Below are 19,130 nucleotides of genomic sequence, written 5' to 3' on the forward strand. Positions count from 1 at the left end.
CTTTGCATGGATATTAAGCTGTAGTTCAATTTTCTGTTCTTTTCTTTTAGCTTTTTTTGCATGATTTTTGCATGCACACTTTTTTAAATTGGAAATTGATTGTGTACTTTTGGTTTCCAAAGCCTACCATCTTGGCCAAGAGGAGACTGACTGGTTTGAGAAGCCACGAGATGTCCGTGGTTCCCGACACTATAGCAGCGGCCATTCTTCTTCTGGGAGGCGTGGCCATGTAAAACACACATATCATGACTATGATGAGCCTCCAGAGGAAGACCTTTGGCCACAAGATGACTATGGTCACTCCCGCCATACATCTTCTCGAGAGCACCGTCACCATAGTGGTGGAAGTTCTGGTAGACACTCTTCCTCCCGCCACACTGATGAGCCTCGATCTTCTCGAGCATCTCGCTCTTCAAAGGACCCATCTCTACGGCATGACTCTCGTTCTATGTCCTCTTCTTCAACAAAGAGAGGTGACTCTCGATCTCAGGGCTACCACTCCTCTGACTACTCCCGTGACCCTTCTGGGCACCACCATGGGTCACGCACTGGGAAACAGTCTTCCCACCACCAAGGTTCTTCCAGTAGGAAGCAACAAGACATGCAAGGCCACTTATCATCTTCTAGACAGATGGGTTCAACTGGCTCAGGGCAAAGGTCTACAAGTGGACCCTCCAACTTAAGCAGACAGTCTGGGTCCCAGCAGCTAGTTGAAGCACAGCAAGGACAACGAACACAGTTACAACAGCAGGCACAGACATCAGCAACTAGGCCTGCACAGCAGACACCTGCAGCAGGTGCTGTGCAGTCACAGCCAACACAAGTCCAACAGCTCCAAGCCAAACCAGGCCAGACAAGTCCTGCAACACGGGTACCTGCTGCAGGAGTGCAACCAACACCTGCTACAGTAAGTAGTTTTTTCTATTGAACTTTCTTCTGTATATTTTAAAATTAGATCTTTTTAGTAACAGTCTCTGATCTCATAGAAAAGCTTTATAAAAAATGTTGAACATTGTAATAGAAACTTTATTATATTCAGCTACAATAACAAGTATGCTGGCATGCACACAATGTGCATGTATTTCTGGCATGCACACCATTAATGATGATATTTTATAGGGATGAGCGAGTACAGCATTATCTGTATCTGTATCTGTTAACCATATGAATTATCTGTATCTGTATCTGTACTCGGAGTGGGTGGGGCCTAACCCGGAAGTAGGGCCTAACCCGGGGCTTGTCTTGAAATGGGCGGGGCTTTAACCGGTATGTTATTTTAAGCATGCAATTGATATGGGCTGATCAGAAATTGTTATATTTATTGCTGATTAGAAAAATATTTACAGGACAGCATCAGGATTGAGCTTCAGATCAATGGTTTTGATCACGATAGCAAACAAACTATATTACAGAACAAGTTTTGCAACAATGAAAACAAAACAATGCAGTGCAATTATGAAGTAAAATGTAATGAACAACATAACTTTCTTTTTTAACTTTTAATTTTTTTATGATCAGTGTGATTTTTTTAATTTTTTTGGTTCTTTTTTATTTTTTTATTTCCACACCAGGTGTGTGTGTGTGAGTGTGTGTGTAGCTTAATAATTAATTTGTAATATTTATAACACTAGCTTACTACCTTTATGTTTTTATGAAATACAGCAAAAATGTGTCAGACACTCAGTGTCTGGTTACTGGTTAGAGACAGCTGAAGGTTTAAAAAGAAAACAAATCTCCGACAGGCAGAGACGCAATGCGAGTCGCATCCTACCAAGCAAGCACCACGTCTGAACGAACCCACGTTTACCAGAACTCTACTGGTTAGTAAGTACGTATTATTAACGTTACAACCCGAAGTAAAAAGCTGAAGAAAGCCTAAACGTTAACGGAAAAGACCCGCGAACCGAAGTGACTGAGGGAGAGACAGAGAGCTGTTCTGTGTGTGACTGTGAGTGAGCAGAGCGAGACACAGCAACACAATACATCTGTATGTGTGTAGGGGAGGGGCGCTGTGACTAGCCTATCACAGAACGCTGACACAATCAGCTACCCAATGATGATTTTCATTCAATCCAAGCACAGATATTGACTCGTATTACTCGTATAATACTCGTACTCGGCAGAAGTGCTTTATCCATACCGGATACTTGTTTCAGCCGAGTATATGGCTCATCTCTAATGTTTTACAAGTGTTGCAGTTAGGGTTTTGCATAGGTCAGGGTTTTTGTTACTTAGATAGCATATATGTGAACCTCTAGGTTTAGTACTCCATTTCAAGATCAAATTAGAGACCACTGATTTCAGTCAATGAGATGACAATCAGGTCTCCATGAGTGACCTATTTTATTTAAAAAACAGAGATATCAAAGTCTGATCTTCATGACATGTGATTGGGAAGGGGTTTATTGCAAAAACAATGGAGATTTCTGAGGACTTCAGAAAAAGAGTTATTGTTGCTCATCAGGCTCTTAAGAGTTTGGACATATAGTCATATAGATTCTGTACAAATGAAGGAAATTTAAGAGCATTAGTTCATTCCCAGAATTGTTCAACAAAACAAATATCACTCCAAAAGCAAGACATGTAATGACTTGGCCACTTTTACTTTGGCTTATGTTAATGTTCATGAATCTGCCATCAGGTGAACACTGAACAACCTTGGTGTGCAAGGCAGAGTTGCAAGGAGAAAGCAGCTACTCTGCAAAAAGAACATTGCTGCCCATGTTTGCTAAAGATCAAGTGGACAAGCCAGAGGACTATTGGAAAAATAATTTGTGGAGGAATTAGACCAAAATAAAACTTTTATTTTTGGAGAAAAGAAAATACTGAATTCCAGCATAAGAACCTTATACTGTCTGTGAAGCATGATGGAGGTAGTAGCATGCTTTGGGTTTGTATTGTTGCATCTGGGGCAGGACAGCTTGGAACAATGAATTCAGAATTATGCCAGTGACCACGTAATGATAATGGCAAAACATCTGTCCATGAACTGAATTACAAGAAAAAATTGGTTATACACCGAGACAACGAGCACAAACACCCAAGTCTGTCTACCAAAGAATGATTAAAGAGTAACAAAGATAATTCGGTGTCCGCCAAATGCTATAAATGTTAAATGTACAGTAAATGTAAATAATGTTTTAGAATGGCCATGTCAATGTCCTGACTTTGGTCCAAAAAAAAAATTGTGGAAGGACCTGAAGCAAGCAGTTCATGTGAGGACAACTACTAAAATCTGTGTGTTGAAGATCTTCTGTACTTCTGTACTGAGGAATGGACTAAAATTCCAAAAAGAAAGAAACTTTACTTACAGTTATTGCTGCACATGGCCTTACAACAGATACTGAAAGCAAAGGTTTACATACTTTTGCAAGTCACATATACTGTATGTAATGCTGGACCTTTTTCTCAATAATTAAATGAAGAAGTAAAATATTGTTGGCTCATTTATTTGACTGTGTTCAATTTGTTTACTTTTAGGACTTGTTTGAAAATCTGATGATGTTTTGGGTCATATTTATGCAGAAATATAGGAATTTCTAAAGGTTTCACAAACTTTCAAGCAACAGTATAATTTTTTTTGCTTGTAATTATTTGTTTTGTATGCAGGAATCCTAATTTTTGTTTATCATTGAATAAAAATGAAAGACAATTGAGTGTTCTAAAGTTGTTTTTCTTGCATAAAATGACACTTATCTGGTCTCTGACAGGCGAAGCCTGAGCCTGTCACTGCACCAGTTACTGCAATTGGAGCAAAAGCAGCCACCCCACAGCCAGCCAAAGCAGCTCAGCCCCCGCTCACGGGGATAGGTAAATGCTAGTTTACTATTTGTGGAATCTGTGAGCCAGTGCTAACAGAATTATTTTTAATATATTTATATCTCCAAAACTGTAAACCCACTTTTGTGACCATTTCAGACATTACCACAACTTCTACATAGGTGATTCAAATCCATTATAAATACAAAGATCTTAAAAAAAAAACATATTAATATTTTCATGCTTTCAAGTTTCTCAAACTCTCAAGCTGTGATCAAACTCCTTAACAGTATTATTTAGTCAAAAAACATCAGACTAGATGTTTTCAATATAATGGAGATAATGTTAGCAATGCCTGTTTTCTTATTTAAATTATTCAATTTCTCTATGATTGGAAATACATTTTTGTGGTATTATCAATTCTACTTCCTGCTCTTTGTAGGCTCCAAGGCAGCTGCAAGACCTGGTGGAATAGGTAGTGCTGCAGCTGCTCAGCCTGGAATGGAAGGAGAAAGTATGTTGTCTAAGATCCTGCCTGGCGGTGCTGCAGAGCAAGCTGGCAAACTGGGAGAAGGTTAGAAGGACATTTAAAGTTCTCTGTATGCTTGAACAAGGATTAAGATATGACTACAATAATATTATACATATATCAGATGTGATTTTTGAAAAGACAATTTTTAGATTTGCCACCCTTTTTTCTGTAATATTAACCTCCACTCTGCTGGGATGGCTTTCACTTAAATTTTGATGGCCCATTTAGTCACAAAAAGCATTAGTGAAGTCAGGCACTTATGTTGAGAAAGAAGGGCTGGGGTGTATTAAGAGTTCAAACTAATGCAAAAGTTTTTTCAGCTGGGTGGAGGTCAGAGCTACTTAAGTTCCAATCCACTTGCCAAATCATGTCCTCATGGACCTAATGGACTTTGTGGCACATGGGCATTGTCATTTTGCAACATACTTGGACTAAGCCTCATAGTTGCAATACATTTGAAGGCTTCAAATTGGATGGTTAGGTATCCCCAAACCTTTGGTCATATGCTGTTTTTCTGTTATTTGACAAAGAACATGTTATGCATAATTAATTAAAGTTGTTTATTGTATAGGGAGAACTCCACTGTTCCTTTTTATTTTGCAGTGACTAATGTTAATATTAATCCTCACAAAAGTTGAACTTTAGTTGAACATTACTCTACTGGTCACCCTAGGTCCTGGGGGTGGAGCTTTGAACACTGGTATGAATTAGGGCAGGCTCAAAGAGTAAAATAATAAAAATAAAAAACAATTAATATGTTGAATCCACACACTTAACAGTCAGAGATCTTGAAAAAAACAAACAAAAAAAACAATCATATCTAATGTGCCTTTAAATACTGAACAACAGAGAAACTTTTAAGTCATTAGTGAGTTTCACTTTATTGTTAAAGATCATATCTACCTAGTTAAAATGCATGCAAACAATATTCTTACATGCTTTATTTGGCTTGGAAATAATGTGAACAAACATTTACATTGGCATGCCATTTACTCAAATTACACAACTATTAGAAAAAATCAGAAAAGGCAAAGTCATAATGTTATTATTTACGTTGTTTTATATTACTTTCTATTTATGTATCATCTGTTTTCTCTCATTTCTCATTACTTCACCAAACTCATTACTCAAATCTTTGTAAAAACCCAGAATCTCAAATCACTTAGGGGTCAGGGATCACTTAGGCATCACTCAAGTGTGTCTTACTTAAATTGTATATTACCTATCTTCTACCTTCTGCTTTTAATTCCCTTTTTTTAACTGATTTTAATGTTCACCTCAACAGCGATATCTGGATTTGGAAAGAAGTTCACATCTCTGTGGTGAGGCAGTACAATTGAAGGCAAGTGACTGTGAAAACACAATGAAGAAAGAAAGATAGATGGAATGAGGGAAAAGACATGAGAGACATTGGAGTTGCATACAAGATTGGTTTTATGGCAGCATGCTTGTTTGTTCAAGTCTGCTAAACATTGGATATGCTTTTTATTGATAGTTGTACTTATGTATCTCTACAGTAAAAGAAATATTGTATAGTATGCATTAAATAAGTACGGTCTGTGGGTATCTATTAGTCATATATTCCTTGCTTATGTCACCCAAGTTTACATTTAATTGCTTAATAATATAATTTTGTACAGTGTATTTAATTGGGTGGTCAGGCATTTCCAGAGAGGAATCATATTGAAAAGAAATGTGTACGTGGTTCTTGATGTGTTTTTGCAATTCCAGGGTGTCTTCAAAAAAGATGAAAGGCATTACAAGGATTTGCTCTGGAAAAACCTATGAAGTTTCTCTTCTGAATTTTAATTTTAAGAGCAGGAGTAAATGATAGAGAGAGAGGGAGAGAAGTAATCTTGTTATACTGGTAAGGACTATTTTTTAAAAAAGTCCATTTTTTAACTGCACTGTTCCTTTATAGAGAATGCCTATATACAAGGTTAAACAAATCATACATACCTTAGATAACCCAACAAGCAAATGAAAGCTCCAGTGTTTTGCACAGTCCCATGTTATGGTTGTACAGAAATCTAAATGACTAGACTAAATAATGATAATAATAACAGACATAGAGATAGTCAGTTAGTTAGGTGCTTTATATTTAGCAAAAAATTATAGCTTTTTGCTAGGTTCAAATTAACATATTGTTTTTTTGGTGTTTGCTTAAATTTAATGGGCTGTACAGTGGTATGTATGCTTAAACTCAGTGGCCTTTACCAACCTTAATGTGGTAACCATAAAATTTCGAGTCCTGAAGTCTGCTGAGCTACACACGTTTTGTCCCACTATCATTTTATTTGCATACTCAAATAAGAAAAAAAATAGCATGGACATGCAATGTATTGTCCTGGAAACCCAGAGTATTGATTTGTTTGCCCTTGTATATAGGTGAATTATGTGTCACATAATCTCACACAAAACACACACAATAATTTATAGAATTCTGGGGAATTACCTTGATTACTGAGCTTATTTTTTTCTGTCCTTCCAGCTAACCAGAACAGGAATCACAAGACTTCATTAATACTAGGGTTTGTTACATAACCACAGAGGCACTATACCGCTTTACCCTGGCAAGCCACAGAGTAAGGAAAATTCACAGCCACAATATTATAACTTTTCAACCTAATTTGAGAGCCAACGTAACTATTTATAGGTATGTGTAATATAGCATCATTACCAGAATTATTGGCTTATGTGACTATGAAATAAACACTTCTCAGTGACTTTCTTGTCTGAAAGTCAAGTAATGTCAAAGATGTAATAACCTTATATTTGTTTTATTATAATCTTATAATAGGAAATACTTGATCAGTTTGATTATATTCAAGCTATTTTCACTTGGTAAGATGCCATGTAGTGTGTAAGAAAACCTAGAAAAATGATTAGAATTAATTTAAAAATAATCAGCAATCATTTTACTATGTTTACGATTTGCATGTTGCATTTGAACTGGACCATTAATAGGACCATGGTGAGTGTGACCAATCTGAATGCTGAACAGTGTTAGTGAGTATGATTTTTAACAGAGAACTTGAATTAAATTGAACGCACACAGTGCTATTTGTGAGTGTAAAGCAGTGAATCAGACAATCAGGGAAGCGTCTGAACACAACAAAAGTGGTTACATTCTTGCAGAGTCAACTGGTTATTCTCAACCAATCCTTTTTTTTTTAGGAACAGACCTTGAGCTCATTCAAAAAGTTACATTTTAAAATTCCTCTTCAGGCATGTATTAATATAATTTAGGACCTAATTTGCTCAAGTTATCTGATGTATGGTCATACCATGAAACAACTGTGCTGTTTAACTTACAATTTTCACACATTTGTGGATATAGGCTTGGAATAAATATTATTTATAATATAGTCTTTTTTTGTTAAATTCATATTACAGTACAACAGAATTTATTTATTTGTTTGTTTGTTTGTTTGTTTTTTTGCTTTGTGCAAATCAAATTGTTTCCTGAATTGAAGACAGATCTTAATAGTGTTGATAACTACTGGATTGTTTGAAATTTTGTGTACCCCATGGGGAAGCTTAGAACAAATAGTAGAAAATGAGGAACGGGAAGAAGATATCTCTATGTGAAACCAGGGCCACGCTAGAGGCACAACATCTGAAGCCAAACTAGTAAAGTAATTTGGTCATGGTACAATCTTCCAAATCTTCCAGTGTTAAAGAAATAGTACCTCCCTGATGTAAAGCCTGTTTGATCCAGAGAAAATATGGATGTCATGGCATTTTGGAGGTGAACAGAAATTACTTTGGCTAGAATTTTACAATCTACATTTAACAGAGAGATTGGCCGATAGTTACCACAGAATGTGGAGACTCTGTCCCCTTTCAAATGATATAGACGCCATGTACAGAGTCGCCGGCAGTTGACCTTTTTGGAAAGAATCATTATACATCCAGCCAGGTTCGAAAAATATTTTTCTCTATATCATGTGTCATCAGAAAGTCATATTCCGATTGTAGAGTGGGGGAGGGAGAGATGGTGTATGTTTCATCAAGTTTAAAAGCTCATCTCAGATGTCCTGCCTTTAAGACCTGTCAGCCTTATGCAGGTCTAAGGTGAAAGAAATAATCTGACCCTGAATAAAATCTTTTAAAAGCTTCCCATAAAAATCCTCTACTAACCTTAGTGATATCATTGAATTCAGTTTTTTTACTAATTTGAGTGGCAACGAAATTCTTAAATTCATGATCCGATAATAAATGGGAGCTAAATTTCCATAGAGATGGGGAGGTGTACTAAATGGGAGATTGATATCAATGATTTGAAATTATAGCTACTTGTCATAACCAGTTGCAGCAAGTTATTATTGATTAAGAAAGTCAATCCAGGAAAAGCTTTGATGGGGTAGGGAGTGTTTGTACTATGTGGGTTTTTAACCCTTCAGAGGTCAGAAATTCCTAAATGAGATGAGCAATAAAGCGCTACTGTAGCAGCGTTTGATAAACTGATTTGCTTAGATAACCCCTATTATATAATGCCCCTATTAATACTGTATATGATGAGTATTACTGTTTGGAATTCTAGCAAAGAGGTTAATGAAGAATTGCACATTATCCAACTTGGAAGCATAGATAGATACTAGGTCCACTGGAATGTATTGCAGCAAGCCTGATACTATTATACAATGGCCTTTAATATCTTCAATAACTTACACAAAACAATATATTCTTACTAATGATAATAGTGGCCCCTCTAGCCTCGGCAAAGAATTTGGAATGAAACTCATGACTCATTGAAGCCCTCTTGATAAGTTGGACTTCTGATGTTTTAAGATTTGAAAAATATAATATCCCCTTTTAAATGTTGTAGCTGCATGTTTACCTTATCAATCCTAACGGCCTTGATCATTCCTTTAGTATTCCATGAAATCAGGCACATGCCTTTACCCATCTTTAAAGTGTTAGCAGCCATCTATAGTGATACACAGAGTGGTGTGAAAAAGTGTTTTCCCCCTTCCTGATTTTTTATTAAATATTATAAATATTAGTCAAAGATAACACAAGTAAACACAACATGCAGTTTTTAAATGAAAGTTTTTATTATTAAGGGAAAACAAAATTCAAACCTACATGGCCTTGTGTGAAAAAGTGCTTGCCCCTAAACCTAATAACTGGTTGGGCCACCCTTAGCAGCAAGAACTACAATCAAGCATTTGAGATAACTTGCAAGGAGTCTGTTACAGTGCTGTGGAGGAATTTTGGTCCACTCATCTTTGCAGAATTGTTGTAATTCAGCCACATTGGAGGGTTTTCAAGCATGAACCGCCTTTTTAAGGTCATGCCACAGCATCTCAATAGTATTCAGGTCAGGAATTTGACCAGTGCACTCCAATGTCTTCATTTTGTTTTTCTTCATCCATTCAGAAGTGGACTTGCTGGTGTGTTTTGGATTATTGTCTTGCTGCAGAACCCAAGTTCGCTTCAGCTTGAGGTCACAAATAGATGGCCGCAGCGGTTTTCATCTTGGAGCTCTGCCATGCAGACCATTTTTGCCCAGTCTCTTTCTTATGGTGGAGTCATGAACCTTAACTGTGGCAAGTGAGGCCTGCAGTTCTTTGGATGTTGTTGTGGGGTCTTTTGTGACATCTTGGATGAGTCGCCGCTGCGCTTTTGGGGTAATTTTGGTCTGCCGGCCCCTCCTGAGAAGTTTCACCACTGTTCCATGTTTTCGCCATTTGTGGATAATGGCTCTCACTGTGGTTCGCTGGAGTCCCAAAGCTTTAGAAATGGCTTTATAACCTTTTGCAGATTGAAAGATCTCAATTACTTTCAGGATCTAGCCGGTACTTTGGCCATGTGCATTTTGTTTACGTTTTGTGTTCACATGTCTGCCCTGCCCTTGTCTATTCCTTCCCGCCTCAGCACACCTGTCCTTTATGTATCTAATTTTCATTGGTATTTAGCCGTGCCGCATTGCTTATGGCAGCATGGAATACTTGCCTTTTGTCAAGTCTTTTGTTGTCTTTTGTCTTGTCTTTTGTTTGGTCTGTGTTTGGTTTTGTTTCTTTTATTTAATAAACCGTGTTTGTGTTTTTTTAGCTATCCTGCATTTGGCTCTGTTTTTAACCCCGCAGTATAGCATCTAGCCTGGCACCGGTTTACTGTGGATTTTTTGGATTATTCTTTCTGCCCTGTTAAACCCTGAACTTTTGTTTTAGTTTTCTTTGTTTTTTTGGGTGATATTGCTCTTATATATATATATATACACGTATATATTGTTTCTTTTTTCTTTCTTTTTTTTGCTTCACCACGGTGGATTTTTTTCCCTGCCCTCCATGCCTTTTCATTTTCTGGCCGTGTGTCGGGGGTTGTCGTTCGGCGCTTCTGCTCGGCTGTGGACGTCACTCTGCACTTCTGCTCGGCTGTGGATGTTGCTCTGTGCTTCTGCTCGGCTGTGGACGTCACACTCCTGCTTATCAGAAACAACTGGCATCCCTCCAAACGTCCAATGAGCAGCTGTGTCAGGCGCTAGCGTCAGACGCTACCCCACTACCAGGTATAATTCTGTGCATATGGTGCTGCCCAAAAAATTAGATGGTTTTGCTGATAGCTGCAGAGGATTCCTTTGTCAATGTGAGATATATTTGGCACCAACTTGACGCTTACCGCAATGATTCTGTGCTGCGCTCATGTCCTTGCTCATGGGAAAAGCTCTGGAATGGGCTGGGGCTGTATGGAATAATGACGTGAAAAAATGGACATTTGCAATGACATATGCAAAGTCCTACATTTATTTTGTACAATCAATATTGGGAGGCCAAGATATTGCAGTACAGCTTCTCCAACTTCGTCAAGTGGTTAAATATGCGCCAACTCTGTAGTAAAATTCAGAACAGCAGCAACCCAATGTGGGTGGAACATAATCCACCACCAACCTGTTGAGGAACTCCAACCATCCTCTGCTCTTTCACTCCTTCTGCCACCTTGCACCCCATCTTTTCCCTGGCTCCAAGGCCATGACCCAACTATCTTTTGGGGTCCCAACTGATCAAATGGTCACCCAAATGTTTACGTCATCATTTTCAAGGACACCTCCATCTTCCATGTTTCATCACATCGATGGAAAGTCCCAACACTGCACTATCAACATCCCTACGGAATACCAAAACATCCAGGAGGCCTTCAGCAAACTGCTCACAGCCTAGTTACCTCCTCATCACCCATGGGACTGTGCAATAAACTCTTACCCAAAAGCTGAATCAATCCTAAGCAATAGAGGAATACATAGAGAAAGCTCTGGCAGCTGGTTTCATTCAGCGCTCAACCTCTGAATTCTTTTTTTGTGGAGAAGAAGGATTTCTGACTAAAGCCCTGCATTGATTATCGAGGCCTGAACACTATAACAGTGAAAAATGCTAACCCACTATCACGGGTCAGAACAGCTCAGAAAGCTACGATTTTCACTAACTGGACCTAAGAAGTGCTTATAACATGGTCAGGTAATGTGAAGGGGACAAATGGATGATGGCGTTCCTAACTATCCATGGCCATTAAGTATATTTGGAGTATTTGCTGTATTGGCTAACCAACGCTCCTGCTATATTTCAATCATTCATAAATCTTCAAAGACCTCCTAAATTTGCTTAGTACTGAGATAACGGTCCTAGGAAATGTTATAAGCAATCAGGCTGTTTTGGCAAACTAGCCCAAACCATCTTTCATCACGGAACTGTAGTGTTTTCTGGGGTTCACATTTTTTTCCAAAGGTCCATTTGGGGATATAGCTTTGTGTCTTCCCCTTAACGACCCTGCTCAAAGGAAAACCCAAGAGACTTAATTGGACTGAGGAGGCACAGGAGGCTTTCGAGCAGCTCAAACAAACTTGGTGAAGTTATTTCCTCACATGGGTTCTCTTACCACTGCTATGCTGATGATACACAACTTCTCCTTTCTTCTTCTTTGACGTCTTCTCTTTCCCACCCTCAGATGCCACAGCTTCAGATCAGATCTCAGCATGTCTGGCAGAAATATCATCATGGATGACGGCTCATCAGTTAAAGCTCAATCCTAGCAAAAATGAACTGCTGATCATCTCAGGTAATTTATCCCCAGGTCATGATCTTGCAATATCCCTGGATAATGATCTGATCTCTCCTTCAGTCACAGCTCGCAACCTTGGGGTAACCATGGACAATCAACTGTCGGTTCCTTCTCTATAACATTAGAAGGATTTGGCCATTTTTGTCCACATAGGCTAAATAGGTAAAATGAACTTCCCCTAGGGGTCCTGACAGCTGAGTCACTGTCTATTTTCAAACGATGGTTGACCTACTTATTCATGAAAAAAATTCAACTAGCACTTCCTCCCTGTTTGTTGTATGTATGTATGTTTCTATATAAATAAATAAATAAAAATCTTTGAACAGTGTTTTAGACTCATGGTATCTTAAGTATGTAACCTAGTAAACCAGAGTTGATTAATTCAATGATAGAAATTTAACCACTTTTGTACATTGCTCTGGATAAGGGGGTCTGCCATATGATGTAAATGAAATGTAAATGTTTTACCATCGCACCCATTTTTGCATTATCTTGACCCCAATTTGCTTTTTGTCCAGTGAATGGAGACCCTGGCTAGAGGGGGTGATTCACCCATTTCAGGTACTAACAGATCACAAAAACCTCAAGTACATAAAAGGAGCCAAGAGACTTAACCCCAGACAGGCACGGTGGGCCCTGTTTTTCACACGTTTTAACTTCACGGTTACTACAAGTGAATAAGAATGGAGGAAACACCTCCTGTGAATGCCCGACCAAGCTGCAATTCCTTCCCACCCTGTTTCAAAACTGGGTAATGGAAGGGGTCCACACCTGCCCCAGTTTGTGACACGTAGGCAACTGATAGACCACCCAACTCTTACAAAACGCCTTCTGGTGGCTTGGGTCCGCACTCCATGCCTACAGGGCTCCTCTAAGCCCTCCCTATACCAAACCATCCTCGGACTCACATCTCTGCAGACTTTGTTACTGACCTTCCCTGTTCACACAGCTTTAATACCATCTTGAGTTTTGTTTATGGACCTTTGCTATTGTTTTGGATTTGTTTGCTCAAACTCTCATTAAAGCTCCTCTGATTTCCTGCATATGGATCCTACACAGCCATCATTACACCACAACGAAAGTGAAAGTGACGTGACATACGGCTAAGTATGGTGACCTAATGCCAAATGCTGTAAATGTAAATGTACTGTAAATGTGACCCATACTCAGAATTTCTTCTCTGCATTTAACCCATCCAATATGCACACACACAGCAGTGAACACACACCATGAACACACACCCGGAGCAGTGGGCAGGCATTTATGCTGCGGTGCCCGGGGAGCATTTGGGTGGGTTCGGTGCCTTGCCCAAGGGCAGCTCAGTCGTGGCCGGCCCGAGACTCGAACCCACAACCTTAGGGTTAGGAGTCAGACTCTCTAACCATTAGGCCATGACTTCACAAAAAAAAGTAAAAAAAACAGAAACTGATTGTGGCCTCAAAAATAGCCCAGCAAAGTGCAAATATTACCCGAGCAGATCAATTAAAACAGCTCAATGCTTTCAAGGCTTCAGTCGTCTCATTCCCAGCATTTAAATGAAGGTCAACCCCTTTCTTATAATGTAATTGATAAGTAGACAAAAAAATCACTTGCATTATGGTGAGTATCTCAACTCCAAAGTCATAAAGTCATGCAGGTGTATGCAGCAGGAGAAAAAGAAATCCAGCTTCTGACTTATGAATTAAGCAAAGTGAATGGAAACAGGATGGGTGTAGGAACCATTGCAGCTACATACCGTATATAATGTGTATTCACTGGATATACCCAGTGTTGTATAAAGTACTTGAAAGCAATACTTGTGTAAAAGTATCGTACTAGAAAAAGACTTTGGTAGAAGTGAAAGTTACCTTTTAGAATATTACTTAAGTAAAAGTCTTAAAGTATCTGATATATACTGTACTTAAGTATCAAAAGTAATTTTCTGATATTTAATGTACTTATGTATTTGAAGTAAAAGTAAAAAGTAAAATTTCAGTGATTTTCGGTAGGCATAAGAGCCACTTCATCCGGTAGGAAGAATCTTTCATTCCAATGTACAGAAACATTTCTTGCAAATGGGGTGGCCAAGGGGTGGCCAAGGCAACTTTAGGGGGTCCACAGACTTATGACGCAAAGTACCCTAACAAGGAGCATGGTTGAATCCCATAATTGCTCATTAGAGGTAGAATATATCTCTCATAATCTATTATATAATTTATAATATATTATGTAATCATTTTATCTTGTGTATGTCACACATAAATCAACACCTAATTACATTTTTATGTAAAGCCTAAACTGATGAAACCATTTATAACAAGCTAAAATTCTGAACTGGACATGTGACTAACTGACTGACTGCCTGGTGGGTTCTCAAACCTGTTGGTGGTTCTTGTGAAGTCTGACTACTAGCACCAGGCAGGAAGCTGCTCTGGGGTACTGTGGTGATGTAGAGGCTGGGGGCTGGGCTGGGGTCTGTTTGCACCTGATCTGTATGTGTTTGCTTCTTTAAAAAGAAGTCTGATATCTCTGCCGTTCTTTTCATTTTTTTATTGACCCTATGTGAAAATATGACACATGGATATAATACATTTAAGCATCAAATACAATTTCTTTTTAAATTAAAACTTTAACTACAAATCCCACTAAAATAATTGCACTTTAAAATCAACTGTCAGCATAAATGACTACTTTAATCACCTTTATGATAGCTAACAGGCTGTCTGCAGTAATCTTTTGAGTAGCATTACCAGATACATAGTTTAATAACAACATTAAACACTGACAGCTGTAAAATGAGTTACTTCATATTAGCTAAACAGTTAAAGACTTACACACAGACACTGCACTGTATACAGTACGTGTATAACATATAGCACAAATGTCAAAGTAATGTATATTATGGCTAAACTGGGTAACGAAGCGATTACCAAACTTCCAATGCTGTCAAATAAAAATTCGGGGTGGCACCTGGGGTGGCCAATCAGATGTCAGGGGTGTTCAGAGCCACCCCGGACATCCCTCTGGCTCCGCCACTGCTCCTTTGGCAACATTACGCTGAAATAGAGCGTGCGGAGCTGCGTAATGCAATCTAGGAGCAGTGATTCCCCAAACCTCCCTTATTGCAGTCGCACACATTTCTTCTGATTTTATTTTGCAGAAACGAGTAACGAAGATGCTTATTGGAAATATAGCGGAGTAAAAGTATACATTTTATCTAGGAAATGTAGTGGAGTAGAAGTAAAAGTTGACATAAATTTAAATAGTGAAGTAAAGTACAGATACGTGAAATTTCTACTTAAGTACAGTAACGAAGTATTTGTACTCCGTTACATTACAAAACTGGATATACCTATAATAAGGGTATAGGGTGAAGCTGGGTACATAAAGGGTACAGGGTGAAGCTGGAATATTATGACAGCACACATTGTATATAAAGACTGAGAAATTGCAAACACTAAAAAATTAGTAAACACAAGGGTGCACAAGGTCATTCTATAATGCCTAATGAGAAGTATCCATAAACCTAAAATAAAAAGAACACGGGTCAATTAAACAGAACAACCAAGCAGAAACTAGTCAGCTACTTAAGTTTGCATAGGAATCAAGACATTTTACAAATGCTGCATCTTGATTCACTAACCGAACCAGCCTGTCAGAGAACCGGGGTTCAAAACAGACCCAAATGCAGGATAGTAAAAAAACACATTTTATTAAATACAACCAAACACAGACCAGACAAGACAAAAAAAAGACGAAACAAAAGGCAACGCGGCATGGCTAAATACTCAAGACAATTAGACACAAGGGACAGGTGTGCAGATGCGGGAACGAATAAAGGGCGGGGCAGACACCTGAACACAGAACGTAAACAAAGGCACATGGAAAAAGTCCGGGCTAGATCCTGACACAGCCACAAATTACTGCTACAGGTGCTACAGGTTCAGTTCTTAGCAGAGCAAAGGGATGCAATGTAGCCCTTTGCTTTTGCAACTGATGCAAGTCGTCTCCAATCTCCCTTCTTCATTGCGATCGTAAGCCTGGTAGAAACAGCAGCACTGGTTTTAGGCCCAGATTGTAAAGTTCAGACAGCACTTCTTTGTATTGAAACGTTGTGCCAGCACCTTCGGGGGCATAGTCCTTGTAGATAGCAGTATGAGTGCCACGATAATAAAGCTTTCACTTCTTCGCTCTAGTTTTGCAAATGATCTTTTCTTTCTACTAAAACTTGTGAAGCCAGACACTTAACTGGGCTAGGTCTCTATCCAGGCCTCGTTTTTTGTCAGAGAGTGATCAATGCACTCTATTACATTCTGACGGAGATTCTAGTACTCTGTCCCCAAGCACCTCTGTGAGCAACTCAGAGAAGAAGACAGAGGGACAAGGTCCTTCAATAGTTTAAGGTAGTACAATAATTCTTGTGTTGTTATGCTGGCTTTGAGAGGTTTTAAGGCTTGTGTGCATTCGTCTTTTGAACTTGCGTGGATCTCCAGCAAAACAAATTTTGTGGTGTGTTCCATCATGGTGGCTTGAATTTGGTACAGCTTTACCTCGAGTGTGGAAACTATGCTTTTAAAGTCTGCAAAAAGAGCATCCCAGTGTTCCTCCTGGAGGCTGGCAATGGCTGCCATGCTGAGATCTTTATCGTCATCTCCACACGCCTCATCTTTCTGATACTTTTTGCCCTGTTTTGCCAATTTAACTGCCATAATTCAATACAAATATGTGTACACCAATATTGTAAAGTTAGTAGTAAAATAACAATAAGTTGTGGGGATTCAGGATAGTTATAGAATAAAAAGTTCGAGACTCAAAGCATGTCTCTGCCATCTCTCCAAACCAGAAGTTCTCATTAGACAATTTTATGTACACACAACAGTGTTGGAGATGATTGAAATTGTTATAGCTTTGCAATTAACAATAAATATACATGTAAATATAAACGTACAAGACAAGACAATAATAAGCATTTATACTAAGTCAGTTTGGGCAACTTTATCCAAAAGTATGTACAAATAGTACAGATGGACTTAAACAACTTAAAAACTTAAAATGGACTTGCAAAGTTAGTGATTAGATGGCCTCAGGGTAGATTATTAAATTAAAATTCATAAAAAGAGCACTAATATGAATCCTCCACAGTCTCCCAGACACACTGTTGGCTCACAAATAATTTTTTTGAAAAGGAGTGGTCAAGTGATCCTTCACTGTATTAGGTGTTGTGTGTCAGGCCTATGTAACTTGCTAGAGCACACCTCTCTTCATGCTTTGCATACATTTTTTAATTCAACCTTGCGATTTCAGATAAAGGCACCAATCTATGAGAAGGCACCAATATATGAGAAACAGGGTGTTTATCTGAAATCTCTAGGTACTCATTGTTATGAGAAAATTATGCTAGATAATACTTTGAAATGAGCATAATTTTGTCATAATAGCGAGTTTATTATTTTGAATGAGAACTAGCCTCATTATAATGGGTAATTGGGTACTCTTCTCTTTTGGATCTCAACGAAGGCGGTCGCATTTTCTCTCCCTCTCCCTCCCCCTTACTTTCAATGCTTTGCTCCTCTCGTCTCGTCTATTGTCTTATACTTTGAGAGGCTCTCTCCGCACTGCTCTCCAAACTAAAAAATATCATGGATTTGATAAACTGGTCTCTCAACGTAATTGACACCATCTTCTCGACGAGAAGCTTGGGTTCGGGGGTACCTGACTGCCCTGCCGGAATGTTCGCAGCTGGCTATATACGATGGACGCATGGGAGAGGTGGCAGGTAGTGTGTCTGGCGGCTCTTTCTGTGGAGGACATTGAAGATATCTTCCTATTCGGAACCATGATAACAGGAGTTCTGCTGATTGGATTAGGCTTTGCCCTGGTTTATCGAGGAAATCAGAAAACGGTGACAGCTGTCCAAAACCTCCCAAGGCTGCCCGTCATGATTGATGCAGTGGGCAGAGCGGTCAGCACTGAGGCTGGGATTTGGAAAGGAAAATGGATCGATTTGGAGACCAGAATGGACTAAGAGAGTAGTCGTGTAAATTGTAATGCGTCTACTCCCCCCAAGACCAAACAATCCCAATCTTATCTGCTTTCGGTTCCCCTCAACCAGCACTGGCCTCGGCCAAGGCCGTTGTTGGAACAACAATTCCCCTGGATGTGCACTGCAGCGAGACACTCTTGCGTTCCTCCCCCCACTTCCACAGACACCTGCTGAATGTTGACTCTGTCTGGGACCTGATCAAGGCTGTCTCCATGGCAATTTGCTGTGTATCGCTATGACAATCTTGCGTACTGAGGCACCGAGATTTGATGCCGGGAGAAGCGACTCTCCAGGCCTACACAGTTACATACATACACACACACACGCACATGTTTAAAGATTCATTCACCCCCCACCCCCCATGCCACGCCTTAGCCGCTTTGTACCACCAGTCTGACAAGCGGGTCTGTGACCAGCGCCGAGGATAAAGGCTGCAGGACCTGATGGCTGCTTGCCTGTGCTGGATTACCTCCACCCCCCATTCCCCTCCCCTGTTGCAAGTCGTGTGTTTATGGCATACTGTTTATGTGCTTATGATGCTGAGGTGATTTTCCTGTTTCCATACTGTACTCCCCACTGGAGCATAGTCTGGGGGTTGTTTTTTTTCTCCTCCTTTCCCTCATGTTATGCTGTATTTCTTTTCAATCCCTTGTCATCCTGCCCTGTCCCCCCTTGTTATATTGTATGTATTGTATGTATGGACAGGTTGATGGCTAATTTCACTGGTACTTGTGACCAGTGACAATAAAGGCTACT

At 39.3% G+C, this 19,130-nt stretch overlaps 1 protein-coding gene across 1 annotated transcript in view; it reads left to right on the forward strand.

Annotated features, from left to right (window-relative positions):
- Nucleotides 1–19,130, forward strand: part of bsna (bassoon presynaptic cytomatrix protein a) — a 118,161-nt gene that overhangs the window by 94,253 nt on the left and 4,778 nt on the right. The window contains exons 7-12 of the mRNA XM_060882083.1: nucleotides 123–907; nucleotides 3,711–3,810; nucleotides 4,202–4,333; nucleotides 5,577–5,633; nucleotides 6,023–6,158; nucleotides 6,783–6,876. Coding sequence (XP_060738066.1) covers nucleotides 123–907; nucleotides 3,711–3,810; nucleotides 4,202–4,333; nucleotides 5,577–5,617 — 1,058 coding nt within the window. The 3' untranslated portion in view covers nucleotides 5,618–5,633; nucleotides 6,023–6,158; nucleotides 6,783–6,876. The remainder of the gene's footprint in view (nucleotides 1–122; nucleotides 908–3,710; nucleotides 3,811–4,201; nucleotides 4,334–5,576; nucleotides 5,634–6,022; nucleotides 6,159–6,782; nucleotides 6,877–19,130) is intronic.

Source organism: Tachysurus vachellii, chromosome 11 (genome assembly GCF_030014155.1).
Source record: "Tachysurus vachellii isolate PV-2020 chromosome 11, HZAU_Pvac_v1, whole genome shotgun sequence".
NCBI classification, from domain to species: Eukaryota; Metazoa; Chordata; class Actinopteri; order Siluriformes; family Bagridae; genus Tachysurus; species Tachysurus vachellii.